Below are 14,967 nucleotides of genomic sequence, written 5' to 3'. Positions count from 1 at the left end.
AGCCACGCTCCAGGCGGACACTGGCTGAATTCCCTGCTGAATTACCTGCAGGAGGAAGGGATGTGCTCAGCCCTGGAGCTGGCAAGGGCTTGGCAGGGCTAGAAGTGAAAGCTGTGACCCTGGCTCACTCCAGTAGCCTGGAACAACCACACGGTGTTCCCTGAGAGCTGAGCCAAAGGAGAGCTCTTACTTCCCCCTGTTGTCCTTTGCCGCAGCAGACGGATGGGAGGAAGCTGGAGGATGGGAAGGAGGCAGGGATATGAGTGTCAGATTACTGGGGAAGGCAAAGAGCACAGAACTAGGAGTCAGCAGGCATAAAACTGCAAAACCAAATGAAGACTTTGGTTATTGAAGATGGGGTGTAGATTAAAACTGATACTAAATCCCTGAGTGTGCTCAGCTCTGGAATGGGCTGAAATGCTGGAATGGGGCGTTGCAGCTATTCTAATTTCCAGCATTAGTGAGAGACTGGCAAAATCTAAGAATGCTGAAGGGTCAGCACTAGTAAACACAAGGAGGATTGGAGACTGCAGTTCAGATTTCTAAATGTCAAGCTTCATATTCTGTCATAACAGATCTGTGTTGCCTGAAATGGTACAATGCCAACTTGGAGGATTTTATTCCTGCAGCAGTCACCAAGATCAGTAACCTGGAACTGCCTGACACCAGACCTCTTGTGAGTGACTGCAGCCTGTCTCCCTTTCTGTTTACCTGGCTAGAGACACCCCAGAGATTTTCCAGACATGCCTGGCACTCTCAGCTGCAAATGGGAAACAGGCACTGCTAAACAAGCGAGAGGTCTGAAGAGAGAACTGGGCTGGGCTCACTGCTGTCTGTGGAACACTCTGCTACTATTACAGGAGTGATTAAGGGAAGCCACAGGAAGTTTTCACATCAGGCTCCCGAGTCCTGCAAAATAACTAGGGCACAGGGCTTTTGCTTGAAAAAACCCCCATATACTGAACAACTTATTTTTTCTATGAAAACAGAGCACAAGAGAGTTTCAAAAGGCTCAAGAAATAAAAGCAGATGGAGCTAAAGCTCAGCAATTTTCAAAATCTGTCTTTTTTATTATTGCTTTATTCCTTACTGCTACAGTCAGGATTGACTTCAGTGCGATGATCTGTGACTGCAAAAAGCAGCTTGTTCACGAGTTTTGGGCTCTACCTTGGAACCAAAGTCAAAGGTTATTATTCTGAAATAGAGCTTTCCTCAAGTGATTCACTTGCTGCTCAGTCAAAATTTGCAGTGACACAGTCACATAATTAATTCTGTCAGCTTTTATCTCTTGAAAACACAAGTAGCACTAATCCTCCAGATCAGGTCCTTGGAAGGCACAACATGAAGGTTCCCTTTGTTTGCAAGTGGAGAACCTGCACCTTGACCTCTACAGAACTGCCCTGTCTCTGCACTTGATGAAGACTTACAAAAGCTGTCAGGAGGTAGCACAGGAACAACTCTAAGGGCATGAACTCCCTTGGGGTTGTTTTTAGGCTGATCTTAAGAATTGGCTTCTTTGTTGCACCTTCAGCCTGCACCCCTACCCTCAGAAATAAAGCAATTTTATCAATGTAGGATCCTCAAGGATTACACTGCACCAGTGAACTCTCCTGGGATACAGCAGCCAGCCCCATTTTCCTGCCGTGGGGACAGGAGTCCTACCCCAGGACTCAGGGTTGCCAGGACTGACAACACACATTGCTCTGCTACCTATCAGACAGCCCAAACACACGGCTGACTTTCCAAGCACTGCGGGCTGAGCAAACACTGAACACTAAATCTGTGCTCTCTTTATCCAGTTAAAATTATGCCACACTGCAAAGAAAACAAATCAGCTGCCAGAGCAAGTCCAGTCAGTACAAAAGAAACCAACTCAAAATTACTATTTCCATTATGCTGAGATGGATGCACCGTGTAATGTTTGTTTCCCACTGGTCTTGTCACAAGGGGAGAGTTTCACCAAGCAAATAAAAGCAACAGCCAGACTGTTTACTCCGTTTAGTTTATTTAAAAGGACTGAGCAAACATTAAATTTGTGGCAGGGGCCCAAACACAATGAAATTTTCACTTGATTTAAATACAAATATTACAGATATGGAAGAACAAAACTGCCCAAACCATCTGAGTGTATTACACGAACGTGTGAATCACAGTTCATCTTGCAGAGCAAAACATCTTCCCTCACCATCAACGTGGCAGTGCTGCTGCTTTGGCATTTCTACATTTGAAGCACTCAGGAGCTCCCCCTTGAACCGTTTCAGCTAAAATTCCCCTTTCTCCATCCTTGCCTCATACAGTCTCTCAGATTGTTTCCTACGGTAAACATCATCTGCAGAAAAAGATGGTTTTTATTAGTTTCCCCAGTGCAGGATGGTGTTAAACACATGAATCCTGTCATCTCTCTTTAGACTTTTCAATCCAAACTTCTCTTGTAGCTGCTGACTGACAGGCAACTGGAAATTCAAGTCAACAGAAATCCCTAATACCACTTAAAATAGCTCATGTTCTCTCTCTCATACAGGTTAAAGTTCTTCCCATCAGTCCCAATGAAATGTTTTTCTAGGAAAACTATGTTTCCAGTGCAATTCAGTCATTTCTTGTCTACTTTCCCACGAGGGTAATTAAAATTACAAATGCCCCAACTAGCTGAAGGGAAATTAAATTACAGGCATGAAGTCAATGCCTGAGGGCTTCCAGCCTGGCTTAAGTATTTTAGTCTTTTTTATATAAACAAAACACAGGAATATTCCCACCTCTATGGTCTTCCCAGTCCTTCTTCCTGCCCCCCCGCTCCCTGATAAAACATACAGTTGAGCTGATCCTTTCAGTGTAGGACACAAAAGTTTCTAACAGGGTTTATTAAGGGGAAGAATGTCACATTACAAATAAATGCTTTAACTTATAGAAACCAGATGCCATTAGCGAAGTTCTCATGAGCCATTTTCATACTTATTTTTTTAGTTGTAAAAGTCACATTTCAGATGACCTCACACCTATGTTTAAATGCTGGCAAACCTCATGAGTATTTTTCAATGTAAAAAATCATCATGGAATCACAGAATGGCTTGGGTTGAAAGGGACCTTAAAGATCACCCTTTCTGCTGGACCAGTTTTCTCCAAGCCCCGTCCAGCCTGGCCTTGAATGCTTCCAGGGATGGGGCAGCCACAGCTTCTCTAGGCAACCTGTGCCAGGGCCTCACCACCTTCACAGGAAAGAATTTTTTCCTAATATCCAATCTAAATATACCCTCTTTCAGCTAAAATTTTATTCAGTACCCTAAACCCAGGGGTTTTGTTTGTTTCTGCCCAGTGTTTCTGCTGGGGAGGCAGAGCCTGAAGTGCCGCATCCTGCCCGAGCAGGAGCAGAGTCTGAGCGCAGCTCGGAGCCCTGCAGGGGAGGACCGGAGGGCCTGGGCCGGGCCCCGCACACCCCGCCAGGGCCGGCGGGGACCCCGCACTCACAGAAGGTCTCTTTGCCGATGCGGACGTTGATCATAAACCACTCCATGGCTCCGCCGAGCACGAAGAAGAAAGGCAGGAACCTGTAAAAGCCAAAGCGCCGTTTCCCGGGCACCAGCTTCAGAAGGCGCTTCACCCTCTTGCTGACCAGCATGGCCGGGCGGCACTGGCGCCTTCGCCCTTCCCGGGCGGAGGAGAGAACAAAGGGGAGCGTGTGAGAGGCGGAACGGGACGTGCCGCAGTCACACCGTGACCGCAGCCGGTGGCGGGCGAGGAGCGGCCCCAGCCCGGGTCGGGCCCCGACCGAGCCCCGCAGCCATGGCGGCCCCTCGGCCCCGCCGCCCCCTCCCCTGGGGCGGGAACGCGCAGCCAATCAGGGCCGCGCCCGCCGCGCGCGACCCCGCGCCGCTCACCTCCCGCACGCGGGCTCCGCGCGCGGCCGGACGGAAGGACGGGGCGAGAGCCCACGTGACCCCCCCCTCGTAGCGCCTCGCCTGATTGGCCGGGGCGGGGCCCGGGGCGGGGCCTGAGCGGGGCTCGGCGCGGGGGAACCGTGAGGGGCCCCGGCTCCGCCCACCGAGAGCCGCCCTTGCCCGGCCTCTCTGGGCGGGACGCGGCCCGGCCCGGCCCCTCGCACCGGGGATTGGCCGCCCGGCGGTGCGGCCGCGGGCCGGGTAGCGCAGCGGAGCGGAGCGGAGCGGAGCCGCCCCAGCTGTGCGCGGTGCCCCGAGGCTGCGGTGTCCGGCGGGGCCATGGCGGCGCTGGGCTCGGCGGCGCTGCGGAGGGGCGGCGGCGCGGCCCCCCGGCTCCTCGCCGTGGCCGTGTCCTGCCAGAGCTGCCGGCACAAAGCCACCGGCGACGGTGGGCACGGGCAGCCCCGGGAGCAGCACCCGGCGGCCCCCGGCAGAGTCGGCAGCCAGCCCGTCCCGGCCGAGGGCGCCGACACCAAGACCTACCTGTGGGCCAGGTACCACGAGATGAAGAAGCTGGTCTACGGTAAGGGGGCTGCCACGTCCAGGGCCGGCCTTTCCATTCTTTTCTTTTCTCTCCTTTCTCTTTGCATTTCGGTGCCTTTCCTCGCCCCGCAGCCCTGGGGATGTCCCCGGGCTGTGCAGCTGCCGGGTTAGGAGCCTTTCTCCCCGGCGATGCCATCCACATCTTCCATCGCCCGTGACTCTCTGGGATGGTTTTATTTCACTGAAATCTTGATCTTCCTCTCCCCATTCTGGGCTTCCTTCTGTGCAGATTCCCCGGCTGGTCCCAGCGTCTCAGGACGTGCAGGGTGTATGGGACTTTTCATAACTGGCCTTCTTACTGTGGGCATTGTCACGGCAAATGGTCTAAATGAAGGGCTTGTTGCCTTTTTCTCCAGTTTGCCGTTGGCTGGCATACGGAATCGCGGTTGGACTAGGACAAATAGATGGGCATGCACAAGGGTGAGCCTGGAGAAGACTGATGCTGCAGCCCCTAGGATGTGTCCTGGTCCTGAGCTCAGTTTGTGTTCCACATGTGACACACCTTTTGCTCATGAGTGTGTGTGTTTTTGCTTCTTTGACCAAAAAGTTACCTGGCTCTGTCGGGTACTTTGAAATCTTGCCAAGCAAAGAGAAAACTCAGACTGCTCGCCAAATCTGTCTATGTGTAAAACAGGATTGTGGTCTTTTTGGCAGCAGCAGACCTCCACTGTATTAAACTCTCCTATAAATAGCTTTAATGACATGAGGGCAGGGGACTTTTTCCTATTGGTTTCTTGATTCTTAGAATGCTGAAGGTAAGCACTGTAGAGACCTAGGAAGTGTGAGTTTGTGCCTGCTCTTACAGAACTCTCCGTTAGCTTTTATTTACCTGTGGGCTTGGATAAGGATGGCAGCCAGCCGTAGGCATCTGGAAAAGCCCTCTCCCTGTTCTGATATCGGCAAGGTCTGTCATTCCTTCCTCCCCCACCTTCCAGTACACTGGATTTGACATAAAATCTCCAGTCCTTCATGATGCACAAATGTAAGGGAATTGTCTGCTGATCCATTAGGTGCTCAGCCTGCTGCATTCCAGGATGAGCCCTTCTTTTCCAGCGCCGTTGAAGGCAGTGCAGGGTGCTGACAGAGGACTGGAGCTTTGCTAACACCCTCCAAGGTCGAGTTGTGGTTTTAGCCCTACTGCTTGAAAGAAATTCCAACTTGCAATGCTCCTATTGCTGTTAGGACCTTGATATCCTCAAAGGCATTTTTTTCTTTTCCATAATGGGATTGAAACCATAAATGCAGATGTGTGTTAATAGGGTGTGTCATGGTCTCTTGGCAAAATGCTCGGTTTGCTTTGTGATAGATTGTGGAGTTTGCGTTTGCATAACTCTGGGATGCAAGAGATACCCTTTTTAAATGAGGTGGAGAAGTAATCAGCAGGAGTAAATGCAAAGTGAAGTCAGGTGAAGTAGCCCAAGTGTTACAGAGAAGACTCATCACAAACCTCCAGGTGGCCATCAGATGTGTTGAATAAGGCCTTCGTTATAAGGCCCTCGTTTGTTTAACGAATAGCTCTCCAAACTACAATTTCAAGACTGTGCTGTTATTCAAGTCTTGTTAGGAAGAGACAGAGTTGGTCCAAGTTGGTTTTAATCGTTGCTTTGATGACTAAACAGTTGTGCAAAATGTGGCATCAGTCTGTTCCTTCGTGCTTGATTTCTAACTCTGATGTGAAGGTGAATGTCTGTGCTTGGCTTCTCAGTACTCCCTAGCATTGAGTTTGGGCAGACTCCTCTGATGCCACCTTCTCCTTCTCCTTCCCCCCCTGAAACGCCACCTTTGTGCAGTCCTTTGTCCTGTGTTCTCGGTTATTGCCATTGGTTTGATGAGAGGTCTCTGCCAGGAGAATTTATTGTGTGTTTTCAGAGCAGCCCTTGCTTAGGACCGGATCCACGGAGCACTGTCGCATTTTTGCACGATAAATGCTGACTGAGTTGGACAGGGCAGGCTGTGCAGGATGAGCTTCTGTGCAGTAAAGTTCAGTGGAGGTGCAGGTTTGGTGGCCAGAGCACAGGCACGAGAAGTTCTCAACTCTGTGTAAACACATCTGTGCTCTGCCAGGCTTCAGTGAGGTGACACAAATGACAGCACAACATAGCTGTGTCCTCTGAGGTAAAATCTCTTCTCAGTGTTGACTCAAGAGAAGCTATTCTCTTCATTATCCCTCCTGCCTATTGCAACAATGACTCTTAGCACCAAATTTCGTTACCTCTAAAAATTTGAGGCACTTACTGTGCTTTTTTTTTCCTCTGGTAAAAGGAAAAGTACATTCACATTAGTCAGAGGGATGGAGTTGAGCAACACTTGCTGTTTTCTGATCTGATAAGTGTCAAGGAAGGCTGATAAGATCTCTCAGTAAGCTTTGAAGTCCTGCACTCTAGGAAACATCCAATTCTGAAGCAAGGGGACTGCCAAGCCGGTGAGGCTTTGGCTGTGAGGAAGTGTTTGTTTTTCCCTAGGTGCTCCAAATCTGTTAACAGCGGCTACACTAACTCAGCTTTCCTAGGGAACCTTTATAATATCTGCAAACATCTTGCCTCTGAGTGACAAGCTTGGGCATGGTTAAATGTGAGAACAGCCAGAACTGGAAGAGTGACCAGTTATGTAAACTTCCCAATTCTGCCTTTTTGGATATAACCCATTTTTTCTTGTGAAGAACTCTTGTAGCATTTCTCTAGTGCCTTTGTATATTTTAAAAATGTAATTTTGGAATGAAATTATATTTTCTAATATTGCTTTTAGTTAATGTAGATTTCATTGGCAGGAAATCCCAAAATATTTAGACACAATGGTGTAAATTCAAGGTCTTTTAATGTGGTTCATCTGAAATTAAATGGTCTTTAGATAATATTTTTCCCTTCCTACCCCATTGGTAGAAGCATCTACTTTGGCTGGTGGGAGTGCTTTGCAGGAAATGGCACAAAACAATACTTCAGAAGGATAAAGGGGTACTGCGAAGAGAGGAAAAGTGGCAGTTTGTCTTTAGAAAGCAACTCCCTGTGAACAAGGGAAACTTTTTGATTCATGAAGAACACGGAGGATGATGGCCATCTGCTTCTCTGTATCCTTCTTTTCCCTTTCTTACAAAGAAATTAGTACAGATGTCTGCTGTGTTGGACTTCTGGGAATACAAAGGGTGTGAGAGATGGGAGCGAGTTGCCTTGTTGATGTATTATTCTTCACTAACATGCTGGATCTGAGGCTGAGAAAACAGGAGCATTTCTGCAGGATGCTGTTGGCACCACGGGGAGCTCAGAAAAGCAGGAACCGTGCTTGGCACCTCCTGCCCAGAGCGTTTTTCACATCAGAAGGGACCAGATGGTGTCTCTAGTGGTTTCTCGCAGTTAATTACCTGCTTTTGTTTCCATCTCTGCTCTCCTGTTGGGGGTTGAGGGTTATTGCTTTCTAACAATGTGGGTTATTGCCTGGGAAGAGACACCTGTGCTCTCATGCAGACAGTCTGATTTAAGCAGCTGTCCAAGTTCTCAGTGGTAAAATGAAGGACGTGTGTTTACTTTGCATTTACACCCAGGTGTAAAAGGTGCACGAGCTCAAACACGCTTTCTTGTGGTCTGCCTTTGCTGCTGAATTTCATCATGTGCCGTGGACATGCAGATACTTCCCTAAAAACCGTTGGAGTTGCAAACCGGAGCAAATTGTGCAAGCAGGCAGATTCCTGGGGCTGCATCCAGTGCAAGAGTGGCTTTTTCCACACCGTCCTCAGATGTGCTCACGCTGCTTCTGCCTTAGATCAGACTTCCTGGGTGAAGTGCTGAGTAGGCAGTGACTAACTGTGATGTTGTCTGCCTTTCTAGTTAGGACCCAGATGGAAAGAGTAGTTGAGGTTATTACTCTTTTTTAATAATCAAAACTGCTCTTCATTTTGTTTTGTGCGGTTGTTTTCTTTAATTTATTGTATCTGTCCAGCAATCCATTACAGTGTCTTGGCAGAGGAAAAGCAGAAGTTATCGTTCTTGAAAAATGGCATCTTCATGAGCTTCTGGTGGGTGTCTGTTTGTTTTGATTTGACAATTGCCAGGAAATCTGAGACAAAGATCCCTGGCAGATTATGTGTGGAAAGTCAGCAGAGCAGCAGCGCCCAAGCCTGCAGCCCAGGACTTGATTAAGCTCTCAGGATTGGTAACCACCCAGGAGGTTATCTTTGAAAAACAAACAAACAAAACACCACAAAAAAGCAAACCAAACCCAAAACCAAACACAAACCAAGCTTCTTGGAACCTGGCTTAGTAACCCTGAGGCATCTTTGGGCTCATGTATTGAAACTGATTTTGTGAGTGCTCCCAGTTTGTGTCTTCTCCCTGCTGTAGTTGGAGCCTACATGGAGACTGCATGAGTTTAAGGAGGAGATGGAGACCTGCAGCTCTGTTGAGGAGGGTGCTGCAGAAGGACATTTACACTGAGACAAACATGCATCATGAATGTCTAGACTGAACCTCAGAGCTTTCCTCCTTCCTGGAAGAGCAGTGACTTTGAAATTACTGTAAATTAAAGATGTAGGATGATGGGGTGGACAGAGCAAGCTGCAAGTTGTGAGTGATGTGTAGTAGGAAACACAGCAAGATGTGTGGTGCTTGGGGAAGGGTATGTAGGGAACACGTTGTGTGTGAAAATCATTTTGGCTGGTGTGTGCACCCTTTTTCAGCCCTCATGAGGTAAGAGAGAACATGCTATGTAAGTGACTGACGAAATATGAGTGGGGAAAAATGACCTGGGCAAGAGGCTGTCAGAGGACAGCAGAGAGGCTCTGTACATTTGAGGCTGGCAGGGGAGAGCATTGCTTCACTCAGTGGGTCTAAATGTACTTCATAAATCGTGCTGTGGCACAGTAACTGCTTATGCTTCTGATCACAGATAGGACTTGCTTGGTGAAGCTCAGACTACCCTCTCCTTATTACAAAATCCTACTGCTCCCTTAGTTTTTCCTGATGGTATTTTTGCAAAAGTTGTGGCTGGTATGTGTGGTTGAATCTAGAAGGTTCTCTTGTCTTCTGTGAAAAGAGAGGTGGGGTTCAGGCAATGGTATTTTGTGATGCTCTCAGGCTATCAAAATGTGTTGTCCTGAATCTGTTAGCAAAAGGGGAATGTTGGAAGAACTTGACTTCTCTGTAGGGAAACTGTAGCAGCAAGTTGGTTGCATTTGTCATAAAAAGAAAAAAGGGCTTTAATAGAAGAGGAAAGCCCTGCACATTTCCCCTGAGATGTGATTAAGGTTGTGTCATCATTTTCCTTGTGAGGAAGAAAAATAACACCCAGCAAATCCCAGTGTAAGTTTAGAAAAAGGTCTTTCCACAAGTTGACTGGAGGTGAGGACAGGAAGTGGAACTCTGTTTGTTTATGGTGCAAAGAGCATTTATGATGAAAGGATTAAAGTTGTGATCATCTGAATCCTATTTACATTTCCCATCTTTTAAAATCTCGGTGGAAAGTACTTGGAATGCATCCACTCTCCTAAGCTTCTTCCAGGAACTTTGCCACCAGCAGAGCACTGACAGAGAGCTTTTGTTCCTGACGTGTAGCCAGCAAGTCAGCCCTCCTGCCTTAATATACTGCTTTATTTTCTAGTGATTCCTCTCCACATGGTTTGGTGAATTGCCTTTGAAAGCCAAATGGAAGTCAGTTAGGAGAGAAGGATGGGTATGTTTTGTAACATAGTGATTTTTTTTTCCCCCTGAAAAAGAAACATTTTGAAATATTTGAATCTATTTCTTTGGTTACCTCTCTGAATTAGTGCTCGCAAATGTACTGAAGACTTTTGCCTAAATTCTGGTATAATTCCAGACAAAATCTTTCTTGGGAAGGGCTGGTATCTCTTTCTAATAATGTGGTTCTTGTCCTAGACACAAATGGAAGTTGGTTTTATAGCAAGGAAACACTAAAGAACCAGGACAGGGATTCTTGCTAAAAGCCAAAAGTTAAGGTAGGAAAAGAAAAAAATCCTACCCACTGATGCTGAGTAGGATCTGGAAAATGCCTGCACTTTTTCTATCATTCAAAGAGAAAATTACCCATCTTTGAGGAGGGAGAAAATGTCTCCTTCTCCTCTGTCCCCCAGTGTGGTTGTGACCAGGCAACCTACTACAAGGAACTATTTTTATCGCTCTTTCTTGGAAGGGACAGTTCTCATGGAATGGGAAGCCTGTGGGAAGATCTGTTCCTGCCTCTCCCATTGCAGTGGAGCAAAAGCTCTCCTCTCTGGACTAGCTCTGGAAAGGGAGATATATATATATATATATATACACACACACATATATATATACACAGGTAGTTCAGCTGCTTGCTCACTTAACCCCATTTTCTCAGTGGTCAGTGCTATTCCCAAGCATCTTGAACAGTAACCCTGCTTTGCAGTGACAAACCACATGCAAGGACTGAGCTGTTTCCACAGCTGTTTATCAGAGGAAAGCAGATAACTTGTTGCTATCAGCATTGCATGCTCCAGGAGCATAACTTACTTTTTACATGCTGGTGTTTGTTCAAAACCTTGTTTTATCCTGCCCATTAATACAAAAATTTAAAAAGTCCTAGTGGTACTTGCAGGGTTTCTCTGTGAAGTCTGGTTGTCTCTGTGAGAAACAAAAAATGCCAAAAAACAAACCTCAAAATTTCTGATTTGGAGTAATCTAGACTTTTCCAAGAGGAGAGTTAGCCTGTTTGCTTGTGCAAGTTCTAAGTGAGGGGTGTGTGTTTTTCTGGTGATTTATCACAGCTACCTTTCACACTGAAGCCTGCAGAAGCTGCAGCTGCTCTGAGATAGAAATTTGACACTACAAAACCTCGGGTTTGCTTTGCTTCATGTAGGCCAGAGACCAGGGGACATTGTTTTGCAGCTTCCTGACACAAAAGGTCAGTCTTACTGTGCAGATGGATAGACAGCATTATCTCCAGGTGCAGCCAGAGGTTTGCCAGAGGTTTCACAGTGTTTTTTCACAGGGAGATTATTTGAGTGAGTTAACGGCAGCAGCCTTCAGCAGCAGCTCTGTCCTCCTTTGCTGCTGCTGTGTGGCATTTCCAGCTGCTGTCAGGTCCAGAAGAAAATGTCTAAACTTCAGTGATCGTCTCAGTTTCTCTAACCTCTCCCCTTTCCCTTCTCTTAGATCTCCTTCCACCAGGAGTCTGCAATCTCCTCAACCCTGCCGCCATCTACGCTAACAATGAGATCAGTCTGGGAGATGTGGAGATCTATGGCTTTGACTATGATTACACATTAGCACAGTATTCTAATTTACTACACTCCATGATTTTCAACACTGCCAGAAACATCCTAATAGAGCAATTCAAGGTAATGAGGTGCTAGGAGTTTCCACTCAATTAAGCTTGCTGCTGTCTTTGCAATGCTCCAGACATGCTTGTGCAGGCATTGTGCATGCATGTCAATTACTTGATTTATTGAGGTAAATTTAATGTTTCACAATCTTTGATTGCAGACTTAATTTCCTTTGAGATAATTTAACATGATGTATACTCCTGGGGTTTTATAAATGTGGAGTGGGAGCCTTAGTCTAGAAAAGCTCTGGTCAGTTGTACTCAACTATGGAAATAATGCCTACAGAACTACTGGTTAGAGGTGCACATGGTGGATAAGCATAAACCATGGGCCAGCACCGAAGCTGTGAAGGACTTGACACATGCTGGTTGATGGGATGATGCCCTAGAACATGTCCCAGATCAGACACCCTGTTTGCAATGGGTGACTGCTCTATGCATTTTTTCTCATCGTGTCTTTCTGTTTAGAGGCGCTCTGCAGTGCCAAGCTTTGCCAAATATATGCATTGAGTGGAGCTTACAAGAAGTGTCCTCACTGCCTCAGTGAATCTGATGGCTTTTCACTACTGTCCCTTACATGAGACAAACTAGTTTTGGATATCTTGATCCTTTGTCTTACTCCATTCATCCATTTTCTTTGTTAAAAGGGCAAAATTAGGCAGCACTAAACGAGCTCAACAGGTGAAATGATTTTGTTAATTATCCAGTGCTTATGCTCTAATGATGTCACTGTTTGTCTTCCCAGTATCCAGAAGGGCTTGGGAAGTATGACTACATTCCAGGGTTTGCCATACGTGGGCTTCACTATGATGTACAAAAGGTAAGCTGTACAAAGTTCACTCTCCTGGGCTTTGTCTTCTACTGTTACATTTTTAGTGGAAATACTTTGTCATTGCTTGCAATAACATCTATCACCAAATTACCAGTGAGTCTGTGTGGCTGTGCTTTACACTACTTGGGTTCTTCCCCAAGGAAAGATGTTTATTGTGCCAGCCTGACCTCCAGCAGAATGGGACATTCTAGCAAAGGCCTCTGGTAAACAGCCTAGCCAATTTAAAAGTCAGTTTGTTCCACAGGCTAATTAATAGAAAACTGAGCTTGTTTGTGTGATTGTTTCTGTCTTTCAGGAAATTTAAACAGCAAAACTCAATCCTGCATCTACAAGTACTTGCCAGGAGCAGAGGCATAATGTCTTCCTCCAATAATAGAAATGACTTGTCAGGAGAATGCTTTATGAAGCCTTCCCCACCCCCTACCCCGAATAATAGGACTGCCTGGAATAAGATCCAAGCTACTTGAGATGCATGCTTCTTAGGAACACAGGCAAGCAGAGTGCAGGCATTAGCTTTAACCCTTTTCAGTGCTTTGGACTGATTCCCTGAAAGCCTGATGCCCAGTGATGTCATGCTGGCTGCTGCAGCCAGGCAGTCAGGTGGGAGCACAGCAGAGAAAGTTGCTTCACTGGTGTAGCTTTCTCTTACGTTGAGTTTGAGCAAATTCAGGGAAGCAGGCAGTGCAGGCTGGAATGAGTGTGCTGTTCTCCAGCAGGAGGGAAAAAAAGAGAATGAAGGAAAAAACTACAGAGATTTTCTGTCTTTTGTCCTAACTGTGATGACAGCATGGCAGCAGACCACTCACGCCTCTGGCCTTACAAAACAAGAAGTAGATCTGTGGGAAACTGAAGGTTCTTTCTCTGTTTAAATCTTTGGCTGGTATATCTGAGAAGCACAGGCGAGTGGCCTGGCCAAGCAAAGCACCCTTTGAGTGAGTAGAAAGTAGAGAACTCTCTTTTCTCAGGATCAGAGTTCGTAAACCACGCAGAAATCTAGGTTGTGCCTGTCTAAGTAAAACTTCCAGCATATTTGCCTGCACTCCTCACGGATTACTGGGAGGTCTGCCCACAGTGTAGCAAGATGCACTGATACGGTATCCTGATGAAAGAAGTTTGATGCTGTGTTCCTTGTGCAAGCTGCAGAGTGATGTGGGTTTAGTGTGAGGCTGCTTTCCATGCCCAAGGACTTGTGTTACAGCTTCAGAATGATGGATGGAGGAGAAGGGATGACTCATGATTAGGGGAGTCTGATAGTAAAAATGCAAAGAAAGCTCTAATGTTACCAGCCTGGTGTGCTCCTGAACATCTTTCCTTCAATGTCTTCTACTGGGGAGGGGAGAGCTCTTGTGTGAGGAAAATGACTGGGTGCAGCTGTGCTCAACTAAAACTTGCCCATTTAGTTCTGCTTAGGATAAATGTGGGGAGAAATAGATCTCTTGTGCACACAAAGCTCCTTTGGAATGTGTGTTTTCTTGGAAGGGAGGTAAGAATAGACTGACTTGAGTCACAGAAACATTGTTGTCCCTGTTTTTCAACTGCATCCCTGTCTACGAACAGGGATGTAACAGACTTTGGCTCATAGAAAGATGGTCTTTTCCCAGAGAGGCCAATAAAAAAATCACAGTATGAATAAGTGTGTCTAAAAGTACCTGGAGAATAAGTGCTGCCTAAAGTACATAGATGTGGGATGTTCATACTGAACTTTATTTTCTGAATGTCATTTGTGTGGAACTTTAAACTTTAATAAGGCTTCAGTGTAAAATTTTAACAGTAACCCAATTCTAACAGTAAATATCTCTCCCTTATCACAGAGTCTTCTCATGAAGATCGATGCTTTCCATTATGTCCAGCTGGGGACAGCATATAGGTCTGTCAGTTCTGAAAATAATTTTCTAAAAGCTCATATATGCCAAGGTGGTTTTCTACATCTGAGTGTATGTTCATAGCATGTGTTGTTGTGTTTCTTTCCTGAGCAGAGCACAGTCTTGTCTGGCTCATCCTGTTTGCTCTTGCTTCAAATGCTTACCTGGCATATAATTGCAGGGAGTTATTTTTTCTCAAGCATTTCAAGCCAAGTGTGGGTGGGAAGACCTGGAGCTTTTTGTAATGGTTAATAGCACATCTGGTCACGTACACTGTGTGGTGTCTGAGCTGCAGCTACAGCATGGCTGGGTTAGCACCTGAGAGCAAACAGAGCCACTAGGAAAGGGCTCCTCTGTATGTGGTTCACACATGGGCCTGTCTTCTCCAGGCAGGAGTGTTCTGCTGTGCCTTGGAAAGTGGTCTGGGTGTGCAAATTACATCTTAAAGCAACACAGACATGCCAATAAAGTAATAATGCATCAAAATCTGGGCTCACTTTGAGACCTAGGT

The 14,967-nt window shown here is 46.5% G+C and overlaps 2 protein-coding genes across 3 annotated transcripts in view; one reads left to right on the top strand and one right to left on the bottom strand.

Annotated features, from left to right (window-relative positions):
• Positions 1 to 1,983: 1,983 nt before the first annotated feature.
• SMIM4 (small integral membrane protein 4) lies at positions 1,984 to 3,958 on the bottom strand. 2 transcript variants are annotated; one of them, XM_048315312.1, is made up of 3 exons: positions 3,873 to 3,958; positions 3,463 to 3,639; positions 1,984 to 2,329 (listed from the first exon to the last, which is right to left on the bottom strand). In XM_048315312.1, exons 2-3 carry the CDS (start codon positions 3,611 to 3,613, stop codon positions 2,262 to 2,264), a joined length of 219 nt encoding a protein of 72 aa, XP_048171269.1. In that variant the 5' UTR covers positions 3,614 to 3,639; positions 3,873 to 3,958; the 3' UTR covers positions 1,984 to 2,261. The 2 variants fall into 2 exon arrangements, with proteins under 2 accessions (XP_048171269.1, XP_048171268.1); XM_048315311.1 differs by lacking the exon at positions 3,873 to 3,958 and having other exon boundaries at positions 3,463 to 3,794.
• A 238-nt stretch (positions 3,959 to 4,196) lies between these two features.
• The window catches only part of NT5DC2 (5'-nucleotidase domain containing 2), a 26,202-nt gene continuing 15,431 nt past the window's right edge, over positions 4,197 to 14,967 (top strand). The window contains exons 1-4 of the mRNA XM_048315616.1: positions 4,197 to 4,455; positions 11,594 to 11,778; positions 12,508 to 12,582; positions 14,406 to 14,461. Coding sequence (XP_048171573.1) covers positions 4,212 to 4,455; positions 11,594 to 11,778; positions 12,508 to 12,582; positions 14,406 to 14,461 — 560 coding nt within the window. The 5' untranslated portion in view covers positions 4,197 to 4,211. The remainder of the gene's footprint in view (positions 4,456 to 11,593; positions 11,779 to 12,507; positions 12,583 to 14,405; positions 14,462 to 14,967) is intronic.

Source organism: Corvus hawaiiensis, chromosome 11 (assembly GCF_020740725.1).
Source record: "Corvus hawaiiensis isolate bCorHaw1 chromosome 11, bCorHaw1.pri.cur, whole genome shotgun sequence".
In the NCBI taxonomy this organism is placed as follows: domain Eukaryota; kingdom Metazoa; phylum Chordata; class Aves; order Passeriformes; family Corvidae; genus Corvus; species Corvus hawaiiensis.
The sequence above is the reverse complement of the archived record's forward strand: the minus strand, read 5'-3'. Positions and strand labels throughout refer to the sequence as shown.

Bases quoted from the DNA above. Each gene is read 5' to 3' on its own strand.
- SMIM4 (XM_048315312.1), bottom strand. From the start codon at position 3,613: ATGCTGGTCAGCAAGAGGGTGAAGCGCCTTCTGAAGCTGGTGCCCGGG. The intron at 2,330-3,462 runs GTGAGTGCGGGG...CTTTTTCTGCAG, and splicing joins CATCGGCAAAGAGACCTTCT to ATGATGTTTACCGTAGGAAA.